Here is a 25,891-nt window from a genome sequence, read left to right as displayed (position 1 = left end):
CTGCACTTCCCCATTGATGATGCCAAGCAAGCTGTCCTAAACCGATCCCAGTGGATTAATTTTTTTTTTTTTTTAAATTAAGGCCAGATAATAGATGATCGCCTACCCTACACATGCCTCAGCACATCTGAGAAGCCGGCGCCCGCTGCAACAATCATATGCAGCAGCTACAGCCCGGAACCTTGCGCCGAGGCTGAGAGTCACTGGGGTGTGGGTGGGGATCTGGGTGCGATACCCACGCACCGGTCCCCCCCTGGCCCCCTAAACCTCCGTTAAACCTACGCAGGCCACCCGCCAGGTGCAGCTAACAGCAGCAGAAGGGACACATTGGGAAGGGGAGCTGAGCTGAGGTGGGAATGGGGTGGAACGAGTTGGTGAAAAAACAATTGTAAAAAAAAAATCAAAATTAAAAGCCTATAAATGCCATTAAAGAGTCGTTTGATTATTTAGCTAACCTAAGAACATTACTACCTAACAAAAACAAACTTTTCTGGCGAGGACGGATGCATGGGTGGGATTTATGAGGCGAGGGGGTACTCAGAAATGAAAAGCCTAATCAAGGGGTACGGGAGAGAAAAAAGGTTGTGAACCGCTGATCTAATAGGGAACATTCACAGCATCAGAAAACAAGAGAGTTGGGTGTACTTTAACCAGTAAAGAATAACTCAACATTTTGATCTTTTAGCCATATTATAACTGGAATGACGTTTGTATATTGTACTCACTGTACTTAGAACAATGGGTAGATTTTTTTGGTGTTCAAACTCTCTAAGAAGACCCAAATCAAAAGCGACATGAACAGAAACATTATGACTGGTAGAAATTATAGTGATCAAGTACGTTACGCTACACTAGCGAAACTAAAAACAGCATAAAGTAATAGGACTGTAACTGATTAATAGCATATAGATTTGCGCATACCTTAACACAACCATCTAATATTCAACAATAAGTGACTGCAAAACAATTCAGTACAGAAGGAGACGTAAGAACGACGAAAAGGAAAGTTCCGTTTAATTAAACAAACAGAGATCCCAGTCACAAAACAGACTGAATAGGCTCACATACCAGTCAATAGAGCAAGTAATTTCAACCTAGAAAATAATAAGTTCTGGAAATTCTCTACCTTCCACAATGATACGTTTGTGATCACATGTGAGACTGTGAAGCAATGTATTCGCACTCATTCACCTCAAGAAATAAAAAGTTGTGCAGGGAGAGTTTGCCTTGTTCAGCAATTAACCATTTATACCTTCAGTGCTGGGTCGTTTTGCCGATCTCTGTCTTAACCCCCCTTTCACACAGAGAAGCCAATTACCAGGTCAAGAATTTCGACCCGGAAATTTGTGGATCAAAACGGGTATTTTGTCTGTGTTAAAGGGTCAACCCAGGTCTCCAACCCTAGTCAATTCCCTTTCACACAGAAAAAGGACCCATGTTTATAATGAAATTATAGGGTAGAATTGCTTCACCCAGTAATTTCATTTTCTGTGTGAAAGGGGTATTAAAGAACAACTCGGACAGAACCACATTTAGGGGTCTATTTACTAAGCCTTGGATGGAGATAAAGTTGATGGAGATAAAGTACCAGCCAATCACTGTCTAACTGCCATGTCACAGGCTGGGTTTGAAAAATGACAGTAATACCCCTTTCAGACAGAAAATCAAATTACCGGGTAAAGCAGTTCCACCCGGTAATTTCATGAAACACACGGGTCCTTTTTCTGTGTGAAAGGGTCAACCCGTGTTGTAATTCCCGGGACTTCGACCCTGGAATTTACGTGTTGATCTGCAAATTACCGGGTTGAAATTCTCGACCCGGTAATTTGCACGTCTGTGTGAAAGGGGGGTCAGGCAGGTCCCGGCAAAACTACCCGGCACTGAAATGCTGGGTAATTGCCGGGACTTTCAGACATTTCTGTCTGAAAGGGGTATTAGGAGCTGGTTGGCTGGTACTTTATCTCCATACAAGGCTTAGTAAACAGACCCCTTAGTTTTGGGTGTAGACTGAAAGTCTTTGAAAAATACATGGAGAAACAGACATGGAGGAAATCAGTGCTGGGGCTAGGGAAGTCTCACTAATGCTTGCTGGATAGAACTACTGCAAGGAAATAATAACTTGTATTTTATCATATTAGTTCTAGGTTTGATAGGCTGCATTCCCAGTACCATGGGGGAGATTTACCAAAGCTTGGAGAGAAATAAAGTACTAAACAATGAGCTTCTATTTGCCACGTCACAGGCTGTGTTTGAAAAAAATGACAGTTAGAAGCTGGTTGGTTGGTACTTTATCTCTCTCCACACTTTGATGAATATCCCCCATGGTGACTACCCACAAAATGGCTCTCTCTGGCTGAATGAGACAGGTGCCCATTAAAAGCATCAAACATTTGAATGAACTAAAACATGAAGGCTGCAGCACATTACCTGCCCACCAGGCTTACAGCACGTTAAACCATTCGGTGCAGTTCATCTCCAGCTGCCATGGAACGCGCAATCGCAGAGTGCCCTTCCCCTTGGCACAGACCATGCTTACTTTGGTTCTGCCTAGCAAGGCAATGTCCCATTCATGGCTCACCTGCCAATGTTATCTGCCATCACCTGTAAGGTATTAAAGTCTGTTGAATTGTGTCTGCAAATTAGTCTCTAAAATAAAAAGTATAAAAAGAAAAGAAAGAGTTTAACAATCTATTCCGTAATAAAATGAACAAGTGTATCACTGATATGTAGTTATGCCGTAAGGGAAAATGCCAATCACCTCACAGCAATCGGTGTTATTAATGATGGCACCTAGGGCCTGAGCTGCACGCCATACTGATGAACACGTAGTCCAGCAATTATGTGCAACTGCGCCAGTGTTACACAGAGTGTACGCACAAAGGTCCTGCTGCCATCGAGTACCACGGTATCAGAAATGGGGCAGAAAGGCGATGGGCGTCCCTGGACAGTGACTGGGCAGTGGCTAGTAGTGCAATGGTCCTTTCAGTGGGCGTATTATGGGAGTGGCAATACAAGTGGCTGTGTTCCCCGACTCCCAGCTGCAAGCAAAGGAGACCATAGTCAGACGATGACACTGCACCTGCCACAGATCTGGGCAAGGTTTGATGATGCGACCAATGGTTGTGTATTAAGGATGCACCAACTGGTAGTACAGCGTGTGTGGACGATAAAAGTGGGTGCCTTGCACTTTCAGGCGAGCGTATATACACAGCATAATGTGTTTGTAGCATCATCTGCATAAAGTTACAGACAGGCGACTGACAATAGATGCTGCTAAGTGCGACTCAAAGTCAGGCCCCTAATGCAGGATATCTGGAAACGTAAGTTATAAACAGATATGTTATATGACCATCAACGAGCCAATCCTACAGCTAATTTGTATTTTCTCGTTAAACCAGCGCTATGGCCTGAGATACGAATTTCCCCTGTATAATTTACATGTAAGATTTCTCCACAAACCATGTAACCTGAATAACGGAGAACCTCACTTTCTCAGCTCAGTACTGGGCCAGTGGAAGGGATCACAAGGTTTCTTATCTGATATAATTTCACAGACCGGTTCACCATCGTCTACTGCTGAACTATAAGTGTATGACTATGAAGCAGGGACAGAGCTACAGCATGCAGCCAGGATGGGTTCTGCAGATGAGGCCGCTGATCCGCACTTGCAATTGCAGTAACTGAGGGACCCCTGGTAAGCGGAAAGCAGGCATATGGTTCCCATACATTGTAAGCTTGCGAGCAGGGCCCTCCTACCTCTGACTGTTTGTCTTGTGTCCAGTTGTAATGTGCAGCGGAATTTGCTGCGCTACATAAGAAACTGTTAATAAATAAATAAAACAATATAATCTAGTAGCGACCTAGCTTGTGTCTACTGAACTGCTGCATTATGGACACCCCACAGTGTGATCATAAACAGAGACCAGGGCAAGAGGGTTCTCCAGCTGCTGTGGAACTACAAGGCCCAGCATGTCCTTTCAGAGAGAAGGTGGTAGGGCATGCTGGTACTTGTAGTCCAGCACATACGGGCTGCCTATGTAGCTGCAGCGGACACTGACAACCAGAAAGCTTATGTCCCAGGATACACAGCCTGCAATACAGGCCGAGGCAGGCTTCTATGGAGATGACTGCGCAAGACACACACTAATCCAGTACAGGATCTATAGGGCAGCAGCCATTGTTCTCTTACCCACTACTCTACGCATCCTGTGTGTCGCCGACAACCGGTGACAACCCCTAATCTCTCAACGACGTGCTTTTTGCCAGACGGAGTCGTCACTTCCGCCCTCACAGCGAAGCCTGCCTGCCTGGGGTGGAGGAAGTGACGTCACACAGCACACACGGAGTGCCCACACTGCCTGGCTGGCGCAGAGGGGGAGGACACGTGGTGTGCAGGAGGTGAGTATGGAGGTGTGCAGCAGCCTGTACATTATAGTGATGTACGCTGACGCAGTGGGTGTTGGGGGTCTGCCTGTAGCTACTGTGCCATAGCCTATGCTCCTGGGTGCTCATATACTATGTAGCCCACAGGCTGCTTGGTGGTAATGCTATACTGAAATGAGATTGCAGACTTCAGTGCAGTGTCTGTTCTTGCTGCATTCCATCCGGAATACACTCCAGTGCACCCTGATGACACAGGGACAACTTTCATTTTGCAAGTCCTGATCTCTCGTGGTAAATTAGCAAAAGTTTAGTAAGATCTCCATCCCTGTGCATTGCCTGGATTGGACAATACCACAGTTGGCAAATACAAAATGCTGCAACTTCAAGAATAATAGTGGCTCCTACTCTCAGCTTGGGTAAAGAGCAGCTGGTTACTGATCTGCAGGGACACCGCTTTTTCTCTAACGTCCTAGTGGATGCTGGGACTCCGTCAGGACCATGGGGAATAGCGGGCTCCGCAGGAGACAGGGCACATCTAAAAAAGCTTTTAGGTCACATGGTGCGTACTGGCTCCTCCCCCTATGACCCTCCTCCAAGCCTCAGTTAGGTTTTTGTGCCCGTCCGAGAGGGTGCAATCTAGGTGGCTCTCCTAAAGAGCTGTTTAGAAAAGTTTTTTTTTAGGTTTCAATCTCAGTGATTCCTGCTGGCAACAGGATCACTGCAACGAGGGACTTAGGGGAGAGATTTCCAACTCACCTGCGTGCAGGATGGATTGGAGTCTTAGGCTACTGGACACTTAGCTCCAGAGGGAGTCGGAACACAGGTCAGCCTGGGGTTCGTCCCGGAGCCGCGCCGCCGATCCCCCTTACAGACGCTGAAGAGACGGCAGAACGGAGGTCCGGAAAGCAGGCGGCAGAAGACTCCTCAGTCTTCTTGAAGGTAGCGCACAGCACGGCAGCTGTGCGCCATTGTTGTCACACGGCTCACTGACTCAGTCACGGAGGGTGCAGGGCGCTGCTGGGGGCGCCCTGGGCAGCAATATAATTACCTTTAGTGGCAAAATAAATACATCACATATAGCCATTAAGGCTATATGTATGTATTTTAACCCAGGCCAGTTTCTTAAAAACCGGGGAAAAGCCCGCCGAAAAAGGGGCGGAGCTTATTCTCCTCAGCACTCAGCGCCATTTTCCTGCTCAGCTCCGCTGGTGAGGAAGGCTCCCAGGTCTCTCCCCTGCACTGCACTACAGAAACAGGGTAACAAAGAGAAGGGGGGCATAAATTGGCGATATTTATATATTAAGAGCGCATATATAGTAAACAACACCTTCTAGGGTTGTTTATATACATTTATAGCGCTTTTGGTGTGTGCTGGCAAACTCTCCCTCTGTCTCCCCAAAGGGCTAGGGGGTCCTGTCTTCGATTAGAGCATTCCCTGTGTGGCTGCTGTGTGTCGGTACGTGTGTGTCGACATGTATGAGGACGATGTTGGTGTGGAGGCAGAGCAATTGCCGATGATGGTAATGTCACCCCCTAGGGAGTCGACACCGGAATGGATGGCTTTAGTTATGGAATTACGTGATAATGTCAGCACATTACAAAAGTCAGTTGACGAAATAAGACGCCCGGCAAACCAGTTAGTACCGGTTCAGGCGTCTCAGACACCGTCAGGGGCTGTAAAACGTCCTTTACCTCAGTCAGTCGACACGGGTACCGACACAGATGAATCTAGTGTCGACGGTGAAGAAACAAACGTATTTTCCAATAGGGCCACACGTTATATGATCACGGCAATGAAGGAGGCTTTGCAGATCTCTGATACTGCTGGTACCTCAAAAAGGGGTATTATGTGGGGGGTGAAAAAACTACCTGTATTTTTTCCAGAATCAGAGGAATTGAATGACGTGTGTGATGAAGCGTGGGTTAACCCCGATAGAAAACTGCTAATTTCCAAGAAGTTATTGGCATTATACCCTTTCCCACCAGAGGTTAGGGCGCGCTGGGAAACACCCCCTAGGGTGGATAAGGCGCTCACACGTTTATCAAAGCAAGTGGCGTTGCCGTCTCCTGATACGGCCGCCCTCAAGGATCCAGCAGATAGGAGGCTGGAAACTACACTGAAGAGTATATACACACATACTGGTGTTATACTGCGACCGGCAATAGCCTCAGCCTGGATGTGCAGTGCTGGGGTAGTGTGGTTGGATTCTCTGACTGAAAATATTGATACCCTGGATAGGGACAGTATTTTATTGACTCTAGAGCAATTAAAGGATGCTTTCCTTTATATGCGAGATGCTCAGAGGGATGTTTGTACTCTAGCATCAAGAGTAAGCGCGATGTCCATATCTGCCAGAAGAAGTTTATGGACGCGACAGTGGTCAGGTGATGCGGATTCCAAGAGGCATATGGAAGTATTGCCATATAAAGGAGAGGAATTGTTTGGGGTCGGTCTTTCGGACCTGGTGGCCACGGCAACTGCCGGCAAATCCACTTTTTTACCTCAGACCCCCTCCCAACAGAAAAAGACACCGTCTTTTCAGCCGCAGTCCTTTCGCTCCTATAAAAAGCGACCAAAAGGACAGTCTTATCTGCCGCGAGGCAGAGGAAAGGGTAAGAAAGGGCAGCAAGCAGCCCCTGCCCAGGAACAGAAGCCCGCCCCGGCTTCTACAAAGCCATCAGCATGACGCTGGGGCTTTACAAGCGGACTCAGGAACGGTGGGGGGTCGACTCAAGATTTTCAGCAATCAATGGGTTCACTCACAAGTGGACCCGTGGGTCCTGCAGATAGTATCTCAGGGTTACATGCTGGAGTTCGAAAGGTCTCCCCCTCGCCGGTTCCTAAAGTCTGCTTTACCAACGTCTCCCTCAGAAAGGACGTCGGTTTTGGAAGCCATTCACAAGCTGTATTCTCAGCAGGTGATAGTCAAGGTACCCCTCCTACAACAGGGAAAGGGGTATTATTCCACACTATTTGTGGTACCGAAACCGGACGGTTCGGTAAGGCCTATTCTAAATCTGAAATCCTTGAACCTGTACATAAAGAAATTCAAGTTCAAGATGGAGTCACTCAGAGCAGTGATAGCGAATCTGGAAGAAGGAGACTTCATGGTGTCCTTGGACATAAAAGATGCTTATCTACATGTCCCGATTTACCCCTCACACCAAGGGTATCTCAGGTTCGTGATACAAGACTGTCATTATCAGTTTCAAACGCTGCCGTTTGGGTTGTCCACGGCCCCTCGGGTCTTTACCAAGGTAATGACCGAAATGATGGTTCTTCTTCGAAGAAAAGGCGTATTAATTATCCCTTACTTGGACGATCTCCTGATAAGGGCAAAGTCCAGAGAACAGCTGGAAGTCGGTGTAGCGCTAACACAAGTAGTGCTTCAGCAACACGGGTGGATTCTAAATCTTCCAAAATCTCAATTGACCCCGACAACACATCTGCTGTTCCTGGGCATGATTCTGGACACGGTTCAGAAAAAGGTATTTCTCCCGGAAGAGAAAGCAAGGGAGTTATCCGAACTTGTCAAGAACCTCCTAAAACCAGGAACTGTGTCAGTACATCAATGCACAAGAGTCCTGGGAAAGATGGTGGCTTCGTACGAAGCGATTCCATTCGGCAGATTCCATGCACGAACATTTCAGTGGGATCTGCTGGACAAATGGTCCGGATCGCATCTGCACATGCATCAGCGGATAACACTGTCACCGAGAACAAGGTTGTCTCTCCTGTGGTGGTTGCAGACTGCCCATCTGTTAGTGGGCCGCAGATTCGGCATACAGGACTGGGTCCTGGTGACTACGGATGCCAGCCTACGAGGTTGGGGAGCAGTCACAAAGGGAAGAAACTTCCAGGGCGTGTGGTCAAACCTGGAGACGTCTCTTCACATAAATATACTGGAGCTAAGAGCGATCTACAATGCTCTAAGCCTGGCAAAATCGCTGCTTCAGGGTCAGCCGGTGTTGATCCAGTCCGACAACATCACGGCAGTCGCCCACGTAAACCGACAAGGCGGCACGAGAAGCAGGAGTGCAATGGCAGAAGCTGCAAGGATTCTGCGCTGGGCGGAGAATCATGTCGTAGCACTGTCAGCAGTGTTCATCCCGGGAGTGGACAACTGGGAAGCAGATTTCCTCAGCAGACACGACCTTCACCCGGGAGAGTGGGGACTTCATCCAGAAGTTTTCCACATGATTGTGAACCGTTGGGAAAAACCAAAGGTGGACATGATGGCGTCTCGCCTCAACAAAAAATTGGACAGGTATTGCGCCAGGTCAAGAGACCCTCAGGCAATAGCTGTGGACGCTCTGGTAACACCGTGGGTGTACCAGTCAGTGTATGTGTTCCCTCCTCTGCCTCTCATACCAAAGGTACTGAGAATTATACGGAAAAGAGGAGTAAGAACAATACTGGTAGCTCCGGACTGGCCAAGAAGAACTTGGTATCCGGAACTTCAAGAGATGCTCACGGAGGATCCGTGGCCTCTACCTCTAAGAAGGGATCTGCTTCAGCAGGGACCTTGTATGTTCCAAGACTTACCGCGGCTGCGTTTGACGGCATGGCGGTTGAACGCCGGATTCTAAAAGAGAAGGGCATTCCTGAGGAAGTTATTCCTACTTTAATTAAAGCCAGGAAAGAAGTGACCGCACAACATTATCACCGCATTTGGAGAAAATATGTTGCGTGGTGTGAGGCCAAGAAGGCTCCAACGGAAGAATTTCAATTGGGTCGATTCTTACATTTCCTGCAAGCAGGATTGTCTATGGGCCTCAAATTGGGGTCCATTAAAGTTCAAATTTCGGCCTTATCAATTTTCTTCCAGAAGGAATTGGCGTCAGTGCCTGAAGTACAAACTTTTGTCAAAGGTGTACTACATATACAACCCCCAATAGTGCCTCCAGTGGCACCGTGGGATTTGAACGTGGTTCTAAATTTTCTCAAATCTCATTGGTTTGAGCCTTTAAAATCGGTAGATTTAAAATACCTTACATGGAAGGTAACCATGCTGTTGGCCCTGGCTTCAGCCAGGAGAGTTTCGGAGTTGGCAGCTTTGTCATACAAAAGCCCATATCTGATATTCCATTCGGACAGGGCAGAATTGAGGACACGTCCTCAATTTCTCCCTAAGGTGGTTTCGGCATTTCACTTGAACCAGCCTATTGTGGTGCCTGCGGCTACTAGCGACTTGGAGGACTCCAAGTTACTGGACGTTGTCAGAGCATTAAAAATATATATTTCAAGGACAGCTGGAGTCAGAAAATCTGACTCGTTGTTTACATTGTATGCACCCAACAAGTTGGGTGCTCCTGCGTCTAAACAGACGATTGCACGTTGGATATGTAGTACAATCCAACTTGCACATTCTGTGGCAGGCCTGCCACAGCCTAAATCTGTAAAGGCCCATTCCACAAGGAAAGTGGGCTCATCCTGGGCGGCTGCCCGAGGAGTCTCGGCATTACAACTTTGCCGAGCAGCTACGTGGTCAGGGGAGAACACGTTTGTAAAATTTTACAAATTTGATACTCTGGCTAAAGAGGACCTGGAGTTCTCTCATTCGGTGCTGCAGAGTCATCCGCACTCTCCCGCCCGTTTGGGAGCTTTGGTATAATCCCCATGGTCCTGACGGAGTCCCAGCATCCACTAGGACGTTAGAGAAAATAAGAATTTACTTACCGATAATTCTATTTCTCATAGTCCGTAGTGGATGCTGGGCGCCCATCCCAAGTGCGGATTGTCTGCAATGCTTGTACATAGTTATTGTTACAAAAATCGGGTTATTACTGTTGTTGTGAGCCATCTGTTCAGAGGCTACTTCGTTTGTGTTATCATACTGTTAACTGGGTTCAGATCACAAGTTGTACGGTGTGATTGGTGTGGCTGGTATGAGTCTTACCCGGGATTCAAGATCCTTCCTTATTGTGTACGCTCGTCCGGGCACAGTACCTAACTGAGGCTTGGAGGAGGGTCATAGGGGGAGGAGCCAGTACGCACCATGTGACCTAAAAGCTTTTTTAGATGTGCCCTGTCTCCTGCGGAGCCCGCTATTCCCCATGGTCCTGACGGAGTCCCAGCATCCACTACGGACTATGAGAAATAGAATTATCGGTAAGTAAATTCTTATTTTTTGTTTTGGTTTAAAGATTTGACCCAGAGTCTCAACTTGCACAGTATTAATCTGTGCTGTTCTGTATACATTGTTCATTGTTTTGTAACCCTCTGTCACTGCATGAGTAGACGGCTCACCTACCTGCTCATGTATTCCTCTGCCTTGGCCAGCTTATTAGGACATTAGTGGGTAAAGGGTCCCCACTCATGCAGACTTTACTGCAAAGTGTTGCCTTGGGTGGACACAGGCCAGGGTCGGACTGGGCATATGGCACTTCTGGCAAATGATGTCTGGATGGGCCGGTCCAGAGACACAGAGAGCGTGTATGGCCTAGCAGCGCAGCCTCCTGGCCCTCTGTTCCTCCCACACACCCAGTATTCAGATAGATGGGGACATGCCATGAGGCCAGGCTCCCCTGACTTATGGCATGCCCCATGATGATGTGCTGTGGCCCCTTATGCGCACAGTGACATGCCAGTGCTGCTTCATCGCCCCAGTTGATCCCTGACACAGGTGATGTTATGTGGTGGGTGTGCACTGTGCAGTGCTAATGTAGTATATTGATCCTGACCATCTCTACCCCAGACTATAGGCCCTATTTAACAATGAGCTATAACCCCTTAAACACTTGCTAAATTGGTTATGTCCTCCTTTCGGTAGTTAACAAAAAGCTTAGCTTACCCTATGTATAGATAGCGATACAGTCCCCATAGCTGACAGTGCCTTTCCGGCTTCAGCAAAGGCTTCCAGGTATCACCAGGTCCCTGCCAGGTGAAAATGTCATTCTCGTCACAGTAGCCCGTCGCTGGCAAACTAAATCTGCCACTGGTAATAAGTATAGCTGTTAAAGGGCCCCTATGTTCTCTTTATTACACAACTCCTCCTCCAGCACATTACGTTAGGGCAATGAAAATATCTAAATATCCTTCCTAGTGCTGTCATTCCAAACATATGCTTCATCTTTTATCAGGCTTTCCTGAATTTACAGGCACTAGGCGTATACTCCGCTGTATGCAGTCTTATATAAACCCTACGAGGAGAGCAGCAGAGAGTGAAGCAGAATAACACCTGTGGAGTTTAGTAACTGCATATCAGCTGTTTGCCCAGTGTCTGTAAACTGGTCTAGTGTCATCGCTGTAGACTGCCGGTGAAACTAATAGACCACTGGGTCCTGGCAGATATGTCTGCTGCACTATATTACAATCCCCCCCCAGCCGCACTGTGTTCTCCTTGAAATCTGGTCGTTGCACTGGCTGGATACCGTTCTGCGGCATCCGGCAAGAAGGCTATGTGTAAATCTACATAGCGTGTTTTTGCCGGACCAAGGTCTTGCAAAATGGGTCAGACGAAAACGCTACGTGTGGCCCATGCTTAAGGGATGTGGTGGTCAAACCCTGTTTGATAGAAATGTATTATATGGTATGGTGAACTCGCACATGTCAGTGCCCAATATGCTATTGCCAGTTAAGTTGTCTTATGAGTCACATTCTAACCATTGTCTAAGGCAGTGATTTTCAACCTTTTTTTACTCGCGGCACACCGAACAATATTTTAAAATTGCCAAGGCACACCATCAGTTCCCCACAGAAAACCCCCCCCAAAACAACACATTGGCCCTCACAGTAAAAAAAAATCCATACATACATTGGCCTACACAGAAAAAATAATCACATTGCTCCCCACATAAATCATGTTGCTCGCACATAAAGCAATCACATTTCTGCACACATATATCCTATTATTCCCCACAGGAGAAAAATAACAAATATTAGCCCCTTCCTGTCAGCTTTCCTCCTCCTTGTACCTCAGTGGCGGGGGTTCATAGTGGAGTGCTGCGAATACTGAGCAGCGGACGGTCAGGCAGGTGTGGATGTGGGTGGGCAAGGAAAGCTGTGTATGGAGGCAGGAACTGGAAGATGTGTGTATTCAGGCGGGTAGGCTGGCTGGGTGGTGAGACACAGCGGCCGTGACCTATGATATCACACCGCCGTGTCTTCAAGGCATAGGTCACAGCTGGAGCACAACTGATCCTCTAAGAAGAGCCTGGGCCAACAGTTAACTCTGAAGGTGCAGGAAGCTGCTCTGGCTCCACGGCACACCTTGCAACTGTTCGCGGCACACTAGTGTGCCACGGCACACTGGTTGAAAAAGCCTGGTCTAAGGGTTCGCCTATGGATTTAAATATATATTGTGTTGTGGGAATTTAGATGTCAAGTTAAGGCAACATTATTATACTTTATATGGTGCCACAATGGTTCCGCAGCACCTAACAAAGTACCGTACAAAAAATGAGCAAAACAAGAAAACACTGACTTACAGTACAAGGCAATGTAGGACCAGTACATTGTATATAAACATATCTGCATCAGCAGTCATTATACTGATATAAGCAGAAGAGAGTTGATAGAAGAGTTGGTTTGGCTCGCGAGGGCTAACATTCTAAAAGGGAAGGGCATACAGACATGGGTGACGTAGAAGGGGTAGACAGTGAGCGTGGACAGAAGTTCAGGATGAGAGATGGCAGGGTTTGAGGAAGAAGTAGGTCTTGAGAGCCCGTTTGAAGTTTTGTGGAGAGGTAGAGAATTCCAGAGGTAGGGAGCACCTCAGCCAAAGTCTTGGAGGCAGGAATGGGAGGAAGTAATCAGTTGGCAGGAAAGACTGCGTGTATTTGAGCAGTGAAGAAGGCAGGAAGGGAGTGTAAAGGGAGAGAAGGTCAGATACAGTAAGTAAATGGGAGAGCGCTTTGTGAGTGAGTGTGAGAAGCTTGAATTGGATTCTGAAGGAGAAGGGGGAGCCAGTTTAGGGCTAGTCAGAATTTCAACCTTAGATTTCTTTTTCTCTTTATTGCAGTTTGGAAATAGTAAAATTGTATGCTTATGTGTGATGAGTATGTGGGGGTGCAGTGACCAAATCTGTGTGTCCAGTGACATCTCAGTAAAATCTATGGGCTCGATTCAATTCAGTGCACTGTTAAAAGCGCCTGGAGGGAGCTCCTGGAGCTATTTAATTCAGCGCAATGTTATGCTCGACTAAAGGATTCTTCTCTCACCCCTCCGGGGGTGCGAGAAGAAATCCGATAAAACTAGGTCTGCCATGCTGTTTGTGCCCTAGCGTGGCGAGACACTTTAGTCGGAGAATGACCATTCTCGCGACTAAACACTGTTTAGTCCGTGAGTACCAGCATCCTCTGACTTAGCAGCGTGCAAAATTGAATAGCTCCGGGGCCTCCTTCCCAGCGCAATTTAATTTGCGTTGAATTGAATCGACCCCTATGGAATGAGACCACATAACACCAGCAAATGATACGTTTTTCTGGATTTTGAGAACAAAATCTGCAGCCACCAATATAAGAACGGTAGGGGAACTCCCATCTCAGTAACCAAGATCCTGCAGACAAATAACAGATATTTTACGTGAAACATGCAGAAACGTGACGTCCACTGGAAAAAGTAATGAACAAAGGCCTTTTTACCTTATATGCATGTGACTTGAGTCACTGCAGCAAATCTGACCATTCATCACTAACCGTACTATAAGAAATTCTGTGCATAGCTAATAATTATTCTCATCTGTAAAATGCTACTCTCACTAAAATGAACAACAGTAAGCCAGTGTTTGAGGAGGAGAAACCAAGTCAGACATGGTATTGCCTTATCTTAGCGGGTATGGGTCGTTGGATAGACACAACTTAGGTCGACAGTCAGTAGGTCGACCATGAAAGGTCGACATGGGTTTTTTGACTATTTTTGGCGTCGTTTTCTTCGTAAAGTGACGGGGAACCCCAATTAGTGCACCATGTCCCCTCGCATGGCTCGCTTCGGTCGCCATGCTTCGGGCAAGGTGCCTCACTCCGCTACCGCTTCGCTCGCCACAGGTTACCGTTCCAATCGTAGTCCACGGGGATCATTAAGTATGAAAAAATTAGAAAAACTCACGTCGACCTAATACATGTCGACCTTCAGTGGTCGACCTAAGTTGTGTCGACCTAACGATCGTATTCCATCTTATTATAATATGTTCACAATTCTAAACATGCAGGTGCACACACATGACATGAATCCCTGTTCACTGTCTCTCATTTGAATCTGTTTGGTGGACACAAATGTGTAAATGTAAGGTTGTATATGGCAAATATGTATTTTATTGCCATCATAAACTGTACTAATTGCTGAAGATCTCTGAAGAGTCTCTCTGTGGGGAGGGCCAGTATGGCTGCCAGTCACACAGGCGCTCATTATGTCATGGGATGGCGGAGGGTTTTATAGTATAGAACGGACTCAGATTGGCACTCCAAACCTCTGCGGGCTACAACATGTATTATGTGACAGGAGTTGGGATGGTAATCACATGATGCTGTGCAGAATTATAAATCATTAATATCTGTATAAAGTAACAAATCAACTAATTCACACCGCCTTCAGAGTGAATGTGTGGCGGCAGCGTCTCCTTATGACAAATGTAGGTGAGGAACACCGTGAAAGGGGTGGGGGGGGGGGTGTCATGCTATTACAGTAGGAGAGGTGTAGGTTTCATCAGAAGAGGGTGTTTTGGCGGGCAGGGCTGTGGCTGTTGCCACAATGTCTATTTAATGCCCCAGAGTCGGCTGCATTAAACTGAGAGCACATCCTTGCCTAGGTGGGGAAACTGGGTCTGGCAAAAAGCGGAAAATAACGGGAAGTGGCCCACACAGACCCCTGCTAAAGTGAGCGAGAACCCTGTATGATGGGAGTCACCAGGAGGGCGTGGCCATGCTGCCGGCGGTTGGAGACAGCTAGTAAATGACAGTTGGTAGTAGCAGTCACCAGAGCTGGAGGGCAGAGAAGGGAGCTCCTGCACCCCCCAGAAGCGGCCTCATTAACCAGAGCTCCCATCAGTGCATAGGTGGGCGAGCAGGGACTGAAGAGAGAGGGAGAAAGCTGTAGGAGCCCCGAAGTGTTGCACAGGGCTAGTGGCCACATAGACCCTGCTATAGTAGGTAAGAGGTGTCCCCCATGTGATGAGTTTTACTCTTGTGAAGTGCTCAGTGATAGCTGACCGTACACTGTGGCGTAGGGTGAGGGCTGCATTGTGTGACCTGGGACTAATGTGAGGTGTACTGAGCCTGTTAGATTCCAGCTGCTGCACGGTGATCGCACATAATTATTTGGGTCTTCGGGAGACATCATTTCAAAAAGTTTAGGGTCTTAGCCCCGTTTCTTGTTCCCATCTTAATTTACTTCTACTCATACTGCTCAGACCCCTCCGAGTGCCCCTTATATGCCCATTCTTGAGTATCCTCTTCCTCCTGTGATGACAGGACTCTCTGGCTGGAACATGTCACTTGCATCTATTTTGTGATGTATTCTTCTGCTCTGCGTCATATTACACCTGTACCAACACATGTTTCTGCGTCTAAGTGCTTTGTTGAATAACCTCACGAGTGTGGACTCCTAGTGCACTAATCAAATCGACAGTGTTTAGGTCGACAGGGTTGGAAGGTCGACAGGGTTTCTAATGTGAAAAACTCATGTTAACCTTCCAACCCTGTTGACCTTCCAACCCTGTTGGCCTAGTGACTATCGACCTATAGTGGTCGACCTAAACATTGTCGATCTTCAGACCGGATCCCATGCCTGTGAGCTAACCTGGGCTGAGTAAATGATGGAGACGTGTACCACACACATAGGCAAATCACATGTCAACAGTGGTAGGGAATTACATGAAGATTCTTCTTATAACTGACCACGGATTAATGTTTAAAAAAAATAAAATAAAGACCTATTTTGTAATGGGATTGCTGCCATGTTTTCCTGTGGCTCTACAAATTCTGGGTGGGTTAAAATGATTTTAAGTTTTTGAATTAGCCTTGGTGCCTATTCATTAATATGGATGGAAATAGAAGCGTTTATGTAACAAAAACATGAAATAATTGGGAATAACAGGAACTATTATTGCCACGGTTTAATGACCATCTCCTGATATCCTTTCTTTAGGACAGAAGAATACCCTGAGCAGCGCCTGTCCGTGTCACCATGGTGTTCTTTACCTGCAATGCCTGTGGGGAATCCCTGAAGAAAGGACAAGTGGACAAGCACACCGCCATGTGCAGGAATTGCAAGTGCCTCTCTTGTATAGACTGTGGGAAAGATTTCTGGTATGTCCCGCTGCACTTGGAATGTTTATATTTTTGTGCATTTCCAAATAACAGGTTTAAATAGATATTAATATTTTATGAATGTAGGGCCACCTCGTCTCTGCCATCAATTTCCCTTCTTGAAATGTCTTCATGGCCATTTGATATCTTTTTCCACCAAAAATCTCCAAATAACCCAGATCTGACCTGGGTAGTTGAACCAAAGGCTGAACCTGGGTTAGTGATGCTCCTTCCCTCTGCCAGTGCTTGGAGATGACAACATCTACAAGCGCCGGTGAGCCAGCTCTCGTTATGCTTTTAGCGTGACCCTGGTCAGATGTTTACACTGCACTATTACCCAGGTTCGTCCCTGGTTGCTTTCAGGGTTGGAGATTTCCAGGTAACATGAACTGGGTTTTCTTCAGTGGGGAACACTGGGATTCCACAGGGATAACATCCGGGTGTAGAGTTGGAGCTTGATCTGAGGCACCAACAGGCTAAAAGCTTTTGACTGTTCTCAGGATGCACAGCGCCACCTCCTCTATAACGCTTGCTCCGTGCACAAGAGCTCAGTTTGTAAGTTGGTGCCTGCTGTGCAGGCTGACAACAGGGAGGGCTGCGCTGGGCAGCCCTGAAAAAAGCTTTCATTTGAAGAAAGAAGATTTCAAGAGCCGCAGCATAGGCACTTATTCTGACACATCATGCTGCTGCTCCCTCACCTTCCAGCGGCGCTGTACACTCCCGCGCCCTGGTTGCCGGGTAACTACAGCGGAGGGCTCCGGTTCTTACATAGGGCACACACACACCGCCGCTGCTCTCCGGGATCGCGTGGTCGCTGCAAGGAGGAGGTAAGAGGGTCCCCCAGATGGGACTCGCTGCAAACCGCGATCCAGCGCGGTCTATGGGAGGCAGACCGCGTGCGCTGGTGTGGACACTGTGGCTGTGCAGGGACCCCACTAGACCACCAGGGCGAGTGTACAGGTCGGATTGTAGCATTAATCCGTTTTCATAAGGCCCGCAGTACCCGGTGGTGAAGTCCAGCAAGGGGATCTGGCTCTGACCTGTAGCCCCTCCCCCAGCCCCAGGGCGCCATTTACTGCTAATGTTCCCGCCCTGGAGCTGCATCTCTCTGTCTCCCTCATTCCCTGTCAGCGTTTTGGCGCCATTACACACAGCTGGGCTGTTCTGGGACTGCTGGGCACTGTCTCCTATGTAAAGCCGCCTGCACCTTCAGCGCTGTGCATTTACAGGACACTTACGTATTCTACATGTCTTTAGACAGTGTTCGTTAAGAACAAATGCACATTATCAGGGATATTTAGTACAAGTACCCTGTGATATACATCCAGTCTTTACTGTGCATTATTATATCCGGGGGGATTTTTGTTAGGTATTCTGTCTGCTTATAATGTACTATTCCACCCTAAGGTAAAGCTTTCCTATAATGTCAGCTCATCAGGATGAGGGTTCTGTGGCTGACCCTGCGTCCTGCAGTGCTTATGCCATGGATGTCTCTGAGGAAAATATTGCAGCTGAGGGTTCAGGTGCTGGGGGCTTTGTACCCCTCAGTCAGTCTACTACAAAGGGGGCAACTACTGACCCACCGTGGGTTACGTTTTCTAATTTACTGACTACGCTGGTAACTAGACTTGTGCCCCCTTTGGGACTTCCTGGGCCATTACAGCCACATATCGTCTCTGCTGTTATTCCACCATGGGCAGATACTCTGTCCTCTCAGTTACAGCAATTAAATCAGTCTTTGGCCAAGCAAAATCCTAACCCTCGCCCGCCTAGGACCAAAGGGTCATCTAAGCGGGCCCTTACGTTCTCACAATCCACTCATGTTAAAGATACTTCATTTGATGAAGATGGCGCATATACTGATCCCTCAGACACTGATGCAGATGTTTCTGATGGGGAATCCCTGACCCAAGTGGATTTTCCTGACCTCTTAGAGGCTACACGGCTGATTCTTCAAATTGATGATGACGAAGAACCACCGGCTCCCTCTAAGAAACCTTAGCATTAGGTGAGTGTTAATCATCCTGGCTGCGGTGAGCTGTGCCCGCGTTCAGCGCGGCGGCTGTGTCCACACCCCCCTCTATTTAAGACTGCACCAGGAATTCCCCGTCTACAATAGCAGCGTCACAGTCCCCGCTGCAAACGGCTAGCGATAGCCACGTTGCACAGGAGGGGGGACTCGGATGGCTGCGGTGAGCGGTGCGGCCCTCGCTGCAAACGGCTAGAGACGGGCCATGCTGTGCAGCGAGGGGCGACTCAGATGGCCGCGGTGACGGCATATAAACGGCTTGTGTAGTACAGGTTGAGTCTCCCATGTCCAAAATGCTTGGGACCAGAAGTATTTTGGATGTCGGATTTTTCCATAGTTTGGAATAATTGCATACCATAATGAGATATCATGGCGATGGGTCCCAAATCTAAGCACAGAATTCATTTATGTTTCATATACACTTTATACACACAGCCTGAAGGTCATTTATTACAATATTTTTAATAACTTTGTGTATTAAACAAAGTTTGTGTACATTGAGCCATCAGAAAAAAAAGGTTTCACTATCTCAGACAAAAAAAATCTGTATTTCGGAATATTTGGATATGGGATACTCAACCTGTATTGCAGTACATAGGCTGCATAGCTAGTGTGTTAAAGCGCAGGCATTGCTATGTGCAGCTGGCTGTGGGACTGGTGTCTGTTCTGATTATTATAACCAACTGAAGATGGCGTTTAGGGACCTTGTTAAGATGGGTGCAAATGGGTGGGGGGTGGAGTTGGCGAGTTTTCAGCCTGTCAATCACTACAAAAGGAGCTCTTCTCAGCTAGTCATTTCTTTCACTGGCAACAATGTTTATTCTCTCTTCACAGTGTCAGAAACAGGTGCACGTTTCTGCAAACTGCATAAGATTAATGCCTACACATTAAATACAGGCTGGTGGCTGAGGGAGTTTAGTATAGAGGAGTAATGCATTGATATACCTCCCTCTATCCTTCTGATATCTATTTCTCTCTCTCTTGTTGAGAGTGCCGGTGTAAATTGTATGTGTCTCTATGCTGTCCGTCACAATGGCAGGCAAGGGACCAGCGAACAAGGCGTCACAATTTTTTTTTCTCTAACGTCCTAAGTGGATGCTGGGACTCCGTAAGGACCATGGGGAATAGCGGCTCCGCAGGAGACTGGGCACAAAAGTAAAAGCTTGAACTAGCTGGTGTGCACTGGCTCCTCCCCCTATGACCCCCCTCCAAGCCTCAGTTAGATTTTTGTGCCCAAACGAGAAGGGTGCATGCTAGGTGGCTCTCCTGAGCTGCTTAGAGTAAAAGTTTATTTTAGGTTTTTTATTTTCAGTGAGTCCTGCTGGCAACAGGCTCACTGCATCGTGGGACTAAGGGGAGAAGAAACGAACTCACCTGCGTGCAGAGTGGATTGAGTTTCTTAGGCTACTGGACATTAGCTCCAGAGGGACGATCACAGGTTCAGCCTGGATGGGTCCCGGAGCCGCGCCGCCGGCCCCCTTACAGAGCCAGAAGAACGAAGAGGTCCGGTGAAATCGGCGGCAGAAGACGTTCCTGTCTTCAACTAAGGTAGCGCACAGCACTGCAGCTGTGCGCCATTGCTCTCAGCACACTTCACACTCCGGTCACTGAGGGTGCAGGGCGCTGGGGGGGAGCGCCCTGAGACGCAATAAAAAACAGAAATACCTTAGGATGGCAAAAGAAATACATCACATATAGCTCCTGGGCTATATGGATGTATTTAACCCCTGCCAGTTTTCCAGAAAAAAGCGGGAGATAAGGCCGTCGTGAAGGGGCGGAGCCTATCTCCTCAGCACACAAGCGCCATTTTCCCTCACAGTTCCGCTGGAAGGACGGCTCCCTGACTCTCCCCTGCAGTCCCTACAGAATCAGGGTAAAAACGTGAGAGGGGGGGCACTATTGGCAGCTAAATTATAAACAGCAGCTATAAAAGGGAGTAACACTTATATAAGGTTATCCCTATATATATATATATATATATATATATATATATATATATAGCGCTCTGGTGTGTGCTGGCAAACTCTCCCTCTGTCTCCCCAAAGGGCTAGTGGGGTCCTGTCCTCTATCAGAGCATTCCCTGTGTGTGTGCTGGGTGTCGGTACGATTGTGTCGACATGTATGAGGAGGAAAATGATGTGGAAGCAGAGCAATTGCCTGTATTAGTGATGTCACCCCCTAGGGAGTCGACACCTGACTGGATGGTTGTATTTAAAGAACTACGTGACAATGTCAGCACTTTACAAAAAACTGTTGACGACATGAGACAGCCGACAAATCAATTAGTGCCTGTCCAGGCGTCTCAGACACCGTCAGGGGCGATAAAACGCCCGTTACCTCAGTGGGTCGACACAGACCCAGACACGGATACTGAGTCCAGTGTCGACGGTGAGGAGACAAACGTAATGTCCAGTAGGGCCACACGTTACATGATCACGGCAATGAGTCAGATGAATTAAATGAGGTGTGTGATAAAGCGTGGGGTTCCCCCGATAAAAAAGTGCTAATTTCTAATAAATTATTGGCACTATACCCTTTCCCGCCAGAGGTTAGGGCGCGTTGGGAAACACCCCCTAGAGTAGATAAAGCGCTCACACGTTTATCTAAACAAGTAGCGTTACCGTCTCCTGATACGGCCGCCCTCAAAGAACCAGCGGATAGAAGGCTGGAAAATATCCTGAAGGGTATATACACACATACTGGTGTTATACTGCGACCAGCAATCGCCTCAGCCTGGATGTGCAGTGCTGGAGTGGCGTGGTCGGATTCCCTGACTGAAAATATTGATACCCTGGATAGGGACAGTATATTACTAATTATAGAGCATTTGAAGGATGCATTACTATATATGCGTGATGCACAGAGGGATATTTGCACCCTGGCATCAAGAGTGAGTGCTATATCCATTTCTGCCAGAAGAGCGTTATGGACGCGACAGTGGTCAGGGGATGCGGATTCCAAACGACATATGGAAGTATTGCCGTATAAAGGGGAGGAGTTATTTGGGGCCGGTCTATCGGACCTGGTGGCCACGGCAACGGCCGGAAAGTCCACCTTTTTACCCCAGGTCACCTCTCGGCAGAAAAAGACACCGTCTTTTCAAACTCAGTCCTTTCGTTCCCATAAGTACAAGCGGGCAAAAGGCCACTCATTTCTGCCCCGGGGCAGAGGAAGAGGAAAAAGACTGCACCAGGCAGCCTCTTCCCAGGAGCAGAAGCCCTCCTCTGCTTCTGCCAAGTCTTCAGCATGACGCTGGGGCTTTACAAGCGGACTCGGACACGGTGGGGGCCCGTCTCAAAAATTTCAACGCGCAGTGGGCTCACTCGCAAGTGGACCCCTGGATTCTGCAGGTAGTATCACAGGGGTACAAACTGGAATTCGAGACGTCCTCCCCTCGCCGGTTCCTGAAGTCTGCTCTACCAAAGTCTCCCTCCGACAGGGAGGCAGTTTTGGAAGCCATTCACAAGCTGTATTCCCAGCAGGTGATAATCAAGGTACCTCTCCTACAACAGGGAAAGGGGTATTATTCCACGCTGTTTGTGGTACCGAAGCCGGACGGCTCGGTGAGACCAATTTTAAATCTAAAATCCTTGAACACTTACATAAAGAGGTTCAAATTCAAGATGGAGTCACTCAGAGCAGTGATAGCAAACCTGGAAGAAGGGGACTATATGGTGTCTCTGGACATCAAAGATGCTTATCTCCACGTCCCAATCTACCCTTCTCACCAAGGGTACCTCAGGTTTGTAGTACAAAACTGTCATTATCAGTTTCAGACGCTGCCGTTTGGGTTGTCCACGGCACCTCGGGTCTTTACCAAGGTAATGGCCGAAATGATGATTCTTCTTCGAAGAAAAGGCGTTTTAATTATCCCTTACTTGGACGATCTCCTGATAAGGGCAAGGTCCAGGGAACAGTTAGAAGTCTGAGTAGCACTATCTCAGTTAGTGTTACGTCAGCACGGGTGGATCCTAAATATTCCAAAATCGCAGCTGATTCCAACGACACGTCTCCTGTTCCTAGGAATGATTCTGGACACAGTCCAGAAAAAGGTGTTTCTCCCAGAGGAGAAGGCCAGGGAGTTATCCGAGCTAGTCCGGAATCTCCTAAAACCAGGCCAGGTGTCAGTGCACGAGGGTCCTGGGAAAAATGGTGGCTTCTTACGAAGCGATTCCATTTGGAAGATTCCATGCAAGAACGTTTCAGTGGGATCTTCTGGACAAATGGTCCGGATCGCATCTTCAGATGCATCAGCGGATAACCCTGTCGCCAAGGACAAGGGTGTCTCTTCTGTGGTGGCTGCAGAGTGCTCATCTACTAGAGGGCCGCAGATTCGGCATTCAGGATTGGATCCTGGTGACCACAGATGCCAGCCTGAGAGGCTGGGGAGCAGTCACACAGGGACAAAATTTCCAGGGCTTGTGGTCAAGCATGGAAACATCTCTTCATATAAACATTCTGGAACTAAGGGCCATTTACAATGCCCTAAGTCGAGCAAAACCCCTGCTTCAGGGTCAGGCGGTATTGATCCAATCGGACAACATCACGTCAGTCGCCCATGTAAACAGACAGGGCGGCACGAGAAGCAGGAGGGCGATGGCAGAAGCTGCAAGGATTCTTCGCTGGGCGGAGAATCATGTGATAGCACTGTCAGCAGTGTTCATTCCGGGAGTGGACAACTGGGAAGCGGACTTCCTCAGCAGACACGACCTTCACCCGGGGGAGTGGGGACTTCATCCAGAAGTCTTCCAAGAGATGGTAAACCGTTGGGAAAAACCAAAGGTGGACATGATGGCGTCCCGTCTCAACAAAAAACTGGACAGATATTGCGCCAGGTCAAGGGACCCTCAGGCAATAGCGGTGGACGCTCTGGTAACACCATGGGTGTACCAGTCAGTGTATGTGTTCCCTGCTCTGCCTCTCATACCAAAAGTACTGAGAATCATAAAAAGGAGAGGAGTAAGAACTATACTCGTGGTTCCAGATTGGCCAAGAAGGACTTGGTACCCGGAACTTCAAGAGATGCTCACGGAGGACCCGTGGCCTCTACCTCTAAGAAAGGACCTGTTCCAGCAGGGACCTTGTCTGTTCCAAGACTTACCGCGGCTGCGTTTGACGGCATGGCGGTTGAACGCCGGATCCTGAAGGAAAAAGGCATTCCAGAAGAAGTCATCCCTACCCTGATAAAGGCTAGGAAGGATGTAACCGCAAAACATTATCACCGCATTTGGCGAAAATATGTTGCGTGGTGTGAGGCCAAAGAGGCCCCTACAGAGGAATTTCAACTGGGTCGCTTCCTACATTTCCTGCAAACAGGACTGTCTATGGGCCTAAAATTAGGGTCCATTAAAGTTCAAATTTCGGCCCTGTCGATTTTCTTCCAAAAAGAACTGGCTTCAGTGCCTGAAGTCCAGACGTTTGTCAAAGGGGTACTGCATATACAGCCTCCTTTTGTGCCCCCGGTGGCACCTTGGGATCTCAATGTGGTTTTGAGGTTCCTAAAATCACATTGGTTTGAACCACTCACCACTGTGGAATTAAAATATCTCACATGGAAGGTGGTAATGCTGTTAGCCCTGGCTTCAGCCAGGCGTGTCTCAGAATTGGCGGCTTTATCTTATAAAAGCCCTTACCTGATTTTTCACACGGATAGGGCAGAATTGAGGACTCGTCCTCAATTTCTCCCAAAGGTGGTTTCAGCGTTTCACGTGAACCAGCCTATTGTGGTGCCTGCGGCTACTAGGGACTTGGAGGACTCCAAGTTACTGGACGTAGTCAGGGCCCTCAAAATATATATTTCCAGGACGGCTGGAGTCAGGAAATCTGACTCGCTGTTTATCCTGTATGCACCCAACAAGCTGGGTGCTCCTGCTTCTAAGCAGACGATTGCTCGTTGGATTTGTAGTACAATTCAGCTTGCGCATTCTGTGGCAGGCCTGCCACAGCCAAAATCTGTAAAAGCCCATTCCACAAGGAAGGTGGGCTCATCTTGGGCGGCTGCCCGAGGGGTCTCGGCTTTACAACTTTGCCGAGCAGCTACTTGGTCAGGGGCAAACATGTTTGCTAAATTCTACAAATTTGATACCCTGGCTGAGGAGGACCTGGAGTTCTCTCATTCGGTGCTGCAGAGCCATCCGCACTCTCCCGCCCGTTTGGGAGCTTTGGTATAATCCCCATGGTCCTTACGGAGTCCCAGCATCCACTTAGGACGTTAGAGAAAATAAGAATTTACTTACCGATAATTCTATTTCTCATAGTCCGTAGTGGATGCTGGGCGCCCATCCCAAGTGCGGATTGTCTGCAATACTTGTATATAGTTATTGTTACAAAATTCGGGTTATTATTGTTGTGAGCCATCTTTTCAGAGGCTCCTTCGTTTATCATACTGTTAACTGGGTTCAGATCACAGGTTGTACGGTGTGATTGGTGTGGCTGGTATGAGTCTTACCCGGGATTCAATATCCTTCCTTATTATGTACGCTCGTCCGGGCACAGTATCCTAACTGAGGCTTGGAGGAGGGTCATAGGGGGAGGAGCCAGTGCACACCAGCTAGTTCAAGCTTTTACTTTTGTGCCCAGTCTCCTGCGGAGCCGCTATTCCCCATGGTCCTTACGGAGTCCCAGCATCCACTACGGACTATGAGAAATAGAATTATCGGTAAGTAAATTCTTATTTTTTTGTCTGTTCAAAGTGTAACAAAAAGGCTCACACAGATGATTCCTCCCTATGTGAAGCATGTGCTTCAGAGGCTACATTTGATAATCTGTTCCAGGACGCTAATTTTCCCCCCTGGGCGGTAGCGCTCACTGGAACCATTTCTCAATTACATTCTGAGTTGGCTGCTTTACAGAAGACTCGTGAGACGGTTACGGGCTTCCCTCAAAATGATGTTCCTTCTATTGTTACAGAACCGCCCTGGGTGGCAGGGCTAGCCAAGTTGAGGGTCTCGCAAAGCGCTTGGACACGTCCAGTAAACAACCGCAGACACTGTCTAAGGCTAAGAAGCGTCCAGTACCTTTACTTCTCCAGTCCGATGAATCAGGAGAACTTCTCTCTCAGGACGAAGCTGATGAAGACGAACAGGAGTCGGGTGAGATCACTGATGCGGACGTCAAAGTTTCTCCGGAATCTTCCCAAGGGGTTGAACCTCTTATCTTAACATGTTTTGAACATCTCTGAGACTACAGAACCGGATTCGCCAGATACTGCTTTATTTGGTAGAAAACAGCGAT

General features: G+C 47.8%; 2 protein-coding genes across 9 annotated transcripts in view; one reads left to right on the top strand and one right to left on the bottom strand.

Annotated features, from left to right (window-relative positions):
• The window catches only part of ZBTB49 (zinc finger and BTB domain containing 49), a 50,225-nt gene extending 45,914 nt beyond the window's left edge, over positions 1 to 4,311 (bottom strand). For 2 of the 5 annotated variants that reach the window (XM_063923218.1, XM_063923225.1), the window contains exons 1-2: positions 4,190 to 4,311; positions 2,428 to 2,601 (exon numbers count right to left, since the gene is read on the bottom strand). The gene's annotated coding sequence lies outside the window, so the exon portion shown is untranslated. Of the gene's footprint in view, positions 1 to 2,427; positions 2,647 to 2,758; positions 2,927 to 3,756; positions 4,150 to 4,189 lie in introns of those variants that run through there. The other 3 variants (XM_063923235.1, XM_063923243.1, XM_063923250.1) reach the window with 3 other exon arrangements.
• The window catches only part of LYAR (Ly1 antibody reactive), a 71,477-nt gene continuing 49,877 nt past the window's right edge, over positions 4,292 to 25,891 (top strand). For 2 of the 4 annotated variants that reach the window (XM_063923291.1, XM_063923282.1), the window contains exons 1-2: positions 15,265 to 15,471; positions 16,469 to 16,629. In XM_063923291.1, coding sequence (XP_063779361.1) covers positions 16,508 to 16,629 — 122 coding nt within the window. In that variant the 5' untranslated portion in view covers positions 15,265 to 15,471; positions 16,469 to 16,507. Of the gene's footprint in view, positions 4,399 to 15,264; positions 15,472 to 16,468; positions 16,630 to 25,891 lie in introns of those variants that run through there. The other 2 variants (XM_063923273.1, XM_063923264.1) reach the window with 2 other exon arrangements.

Source organism: Pseudophryne corroboree, chromosome 1, assembly GCF_028390025.1.
Source record: "Pseudophryne corroboree isolate aPseCor3 chromosome 1, aPseCor3.hap2, whole genome shotgun sequence".
Classification (NCBI taxonomy): Eukaryota; Metazoa; Chordata; class Amphibia; order Anura; family Myobatrachidae; genus Pseudophryne; species Pseudophryne corroboree.
This window is presented reverse-complemented; position numbering and strand designations above follow the sequence as displayed.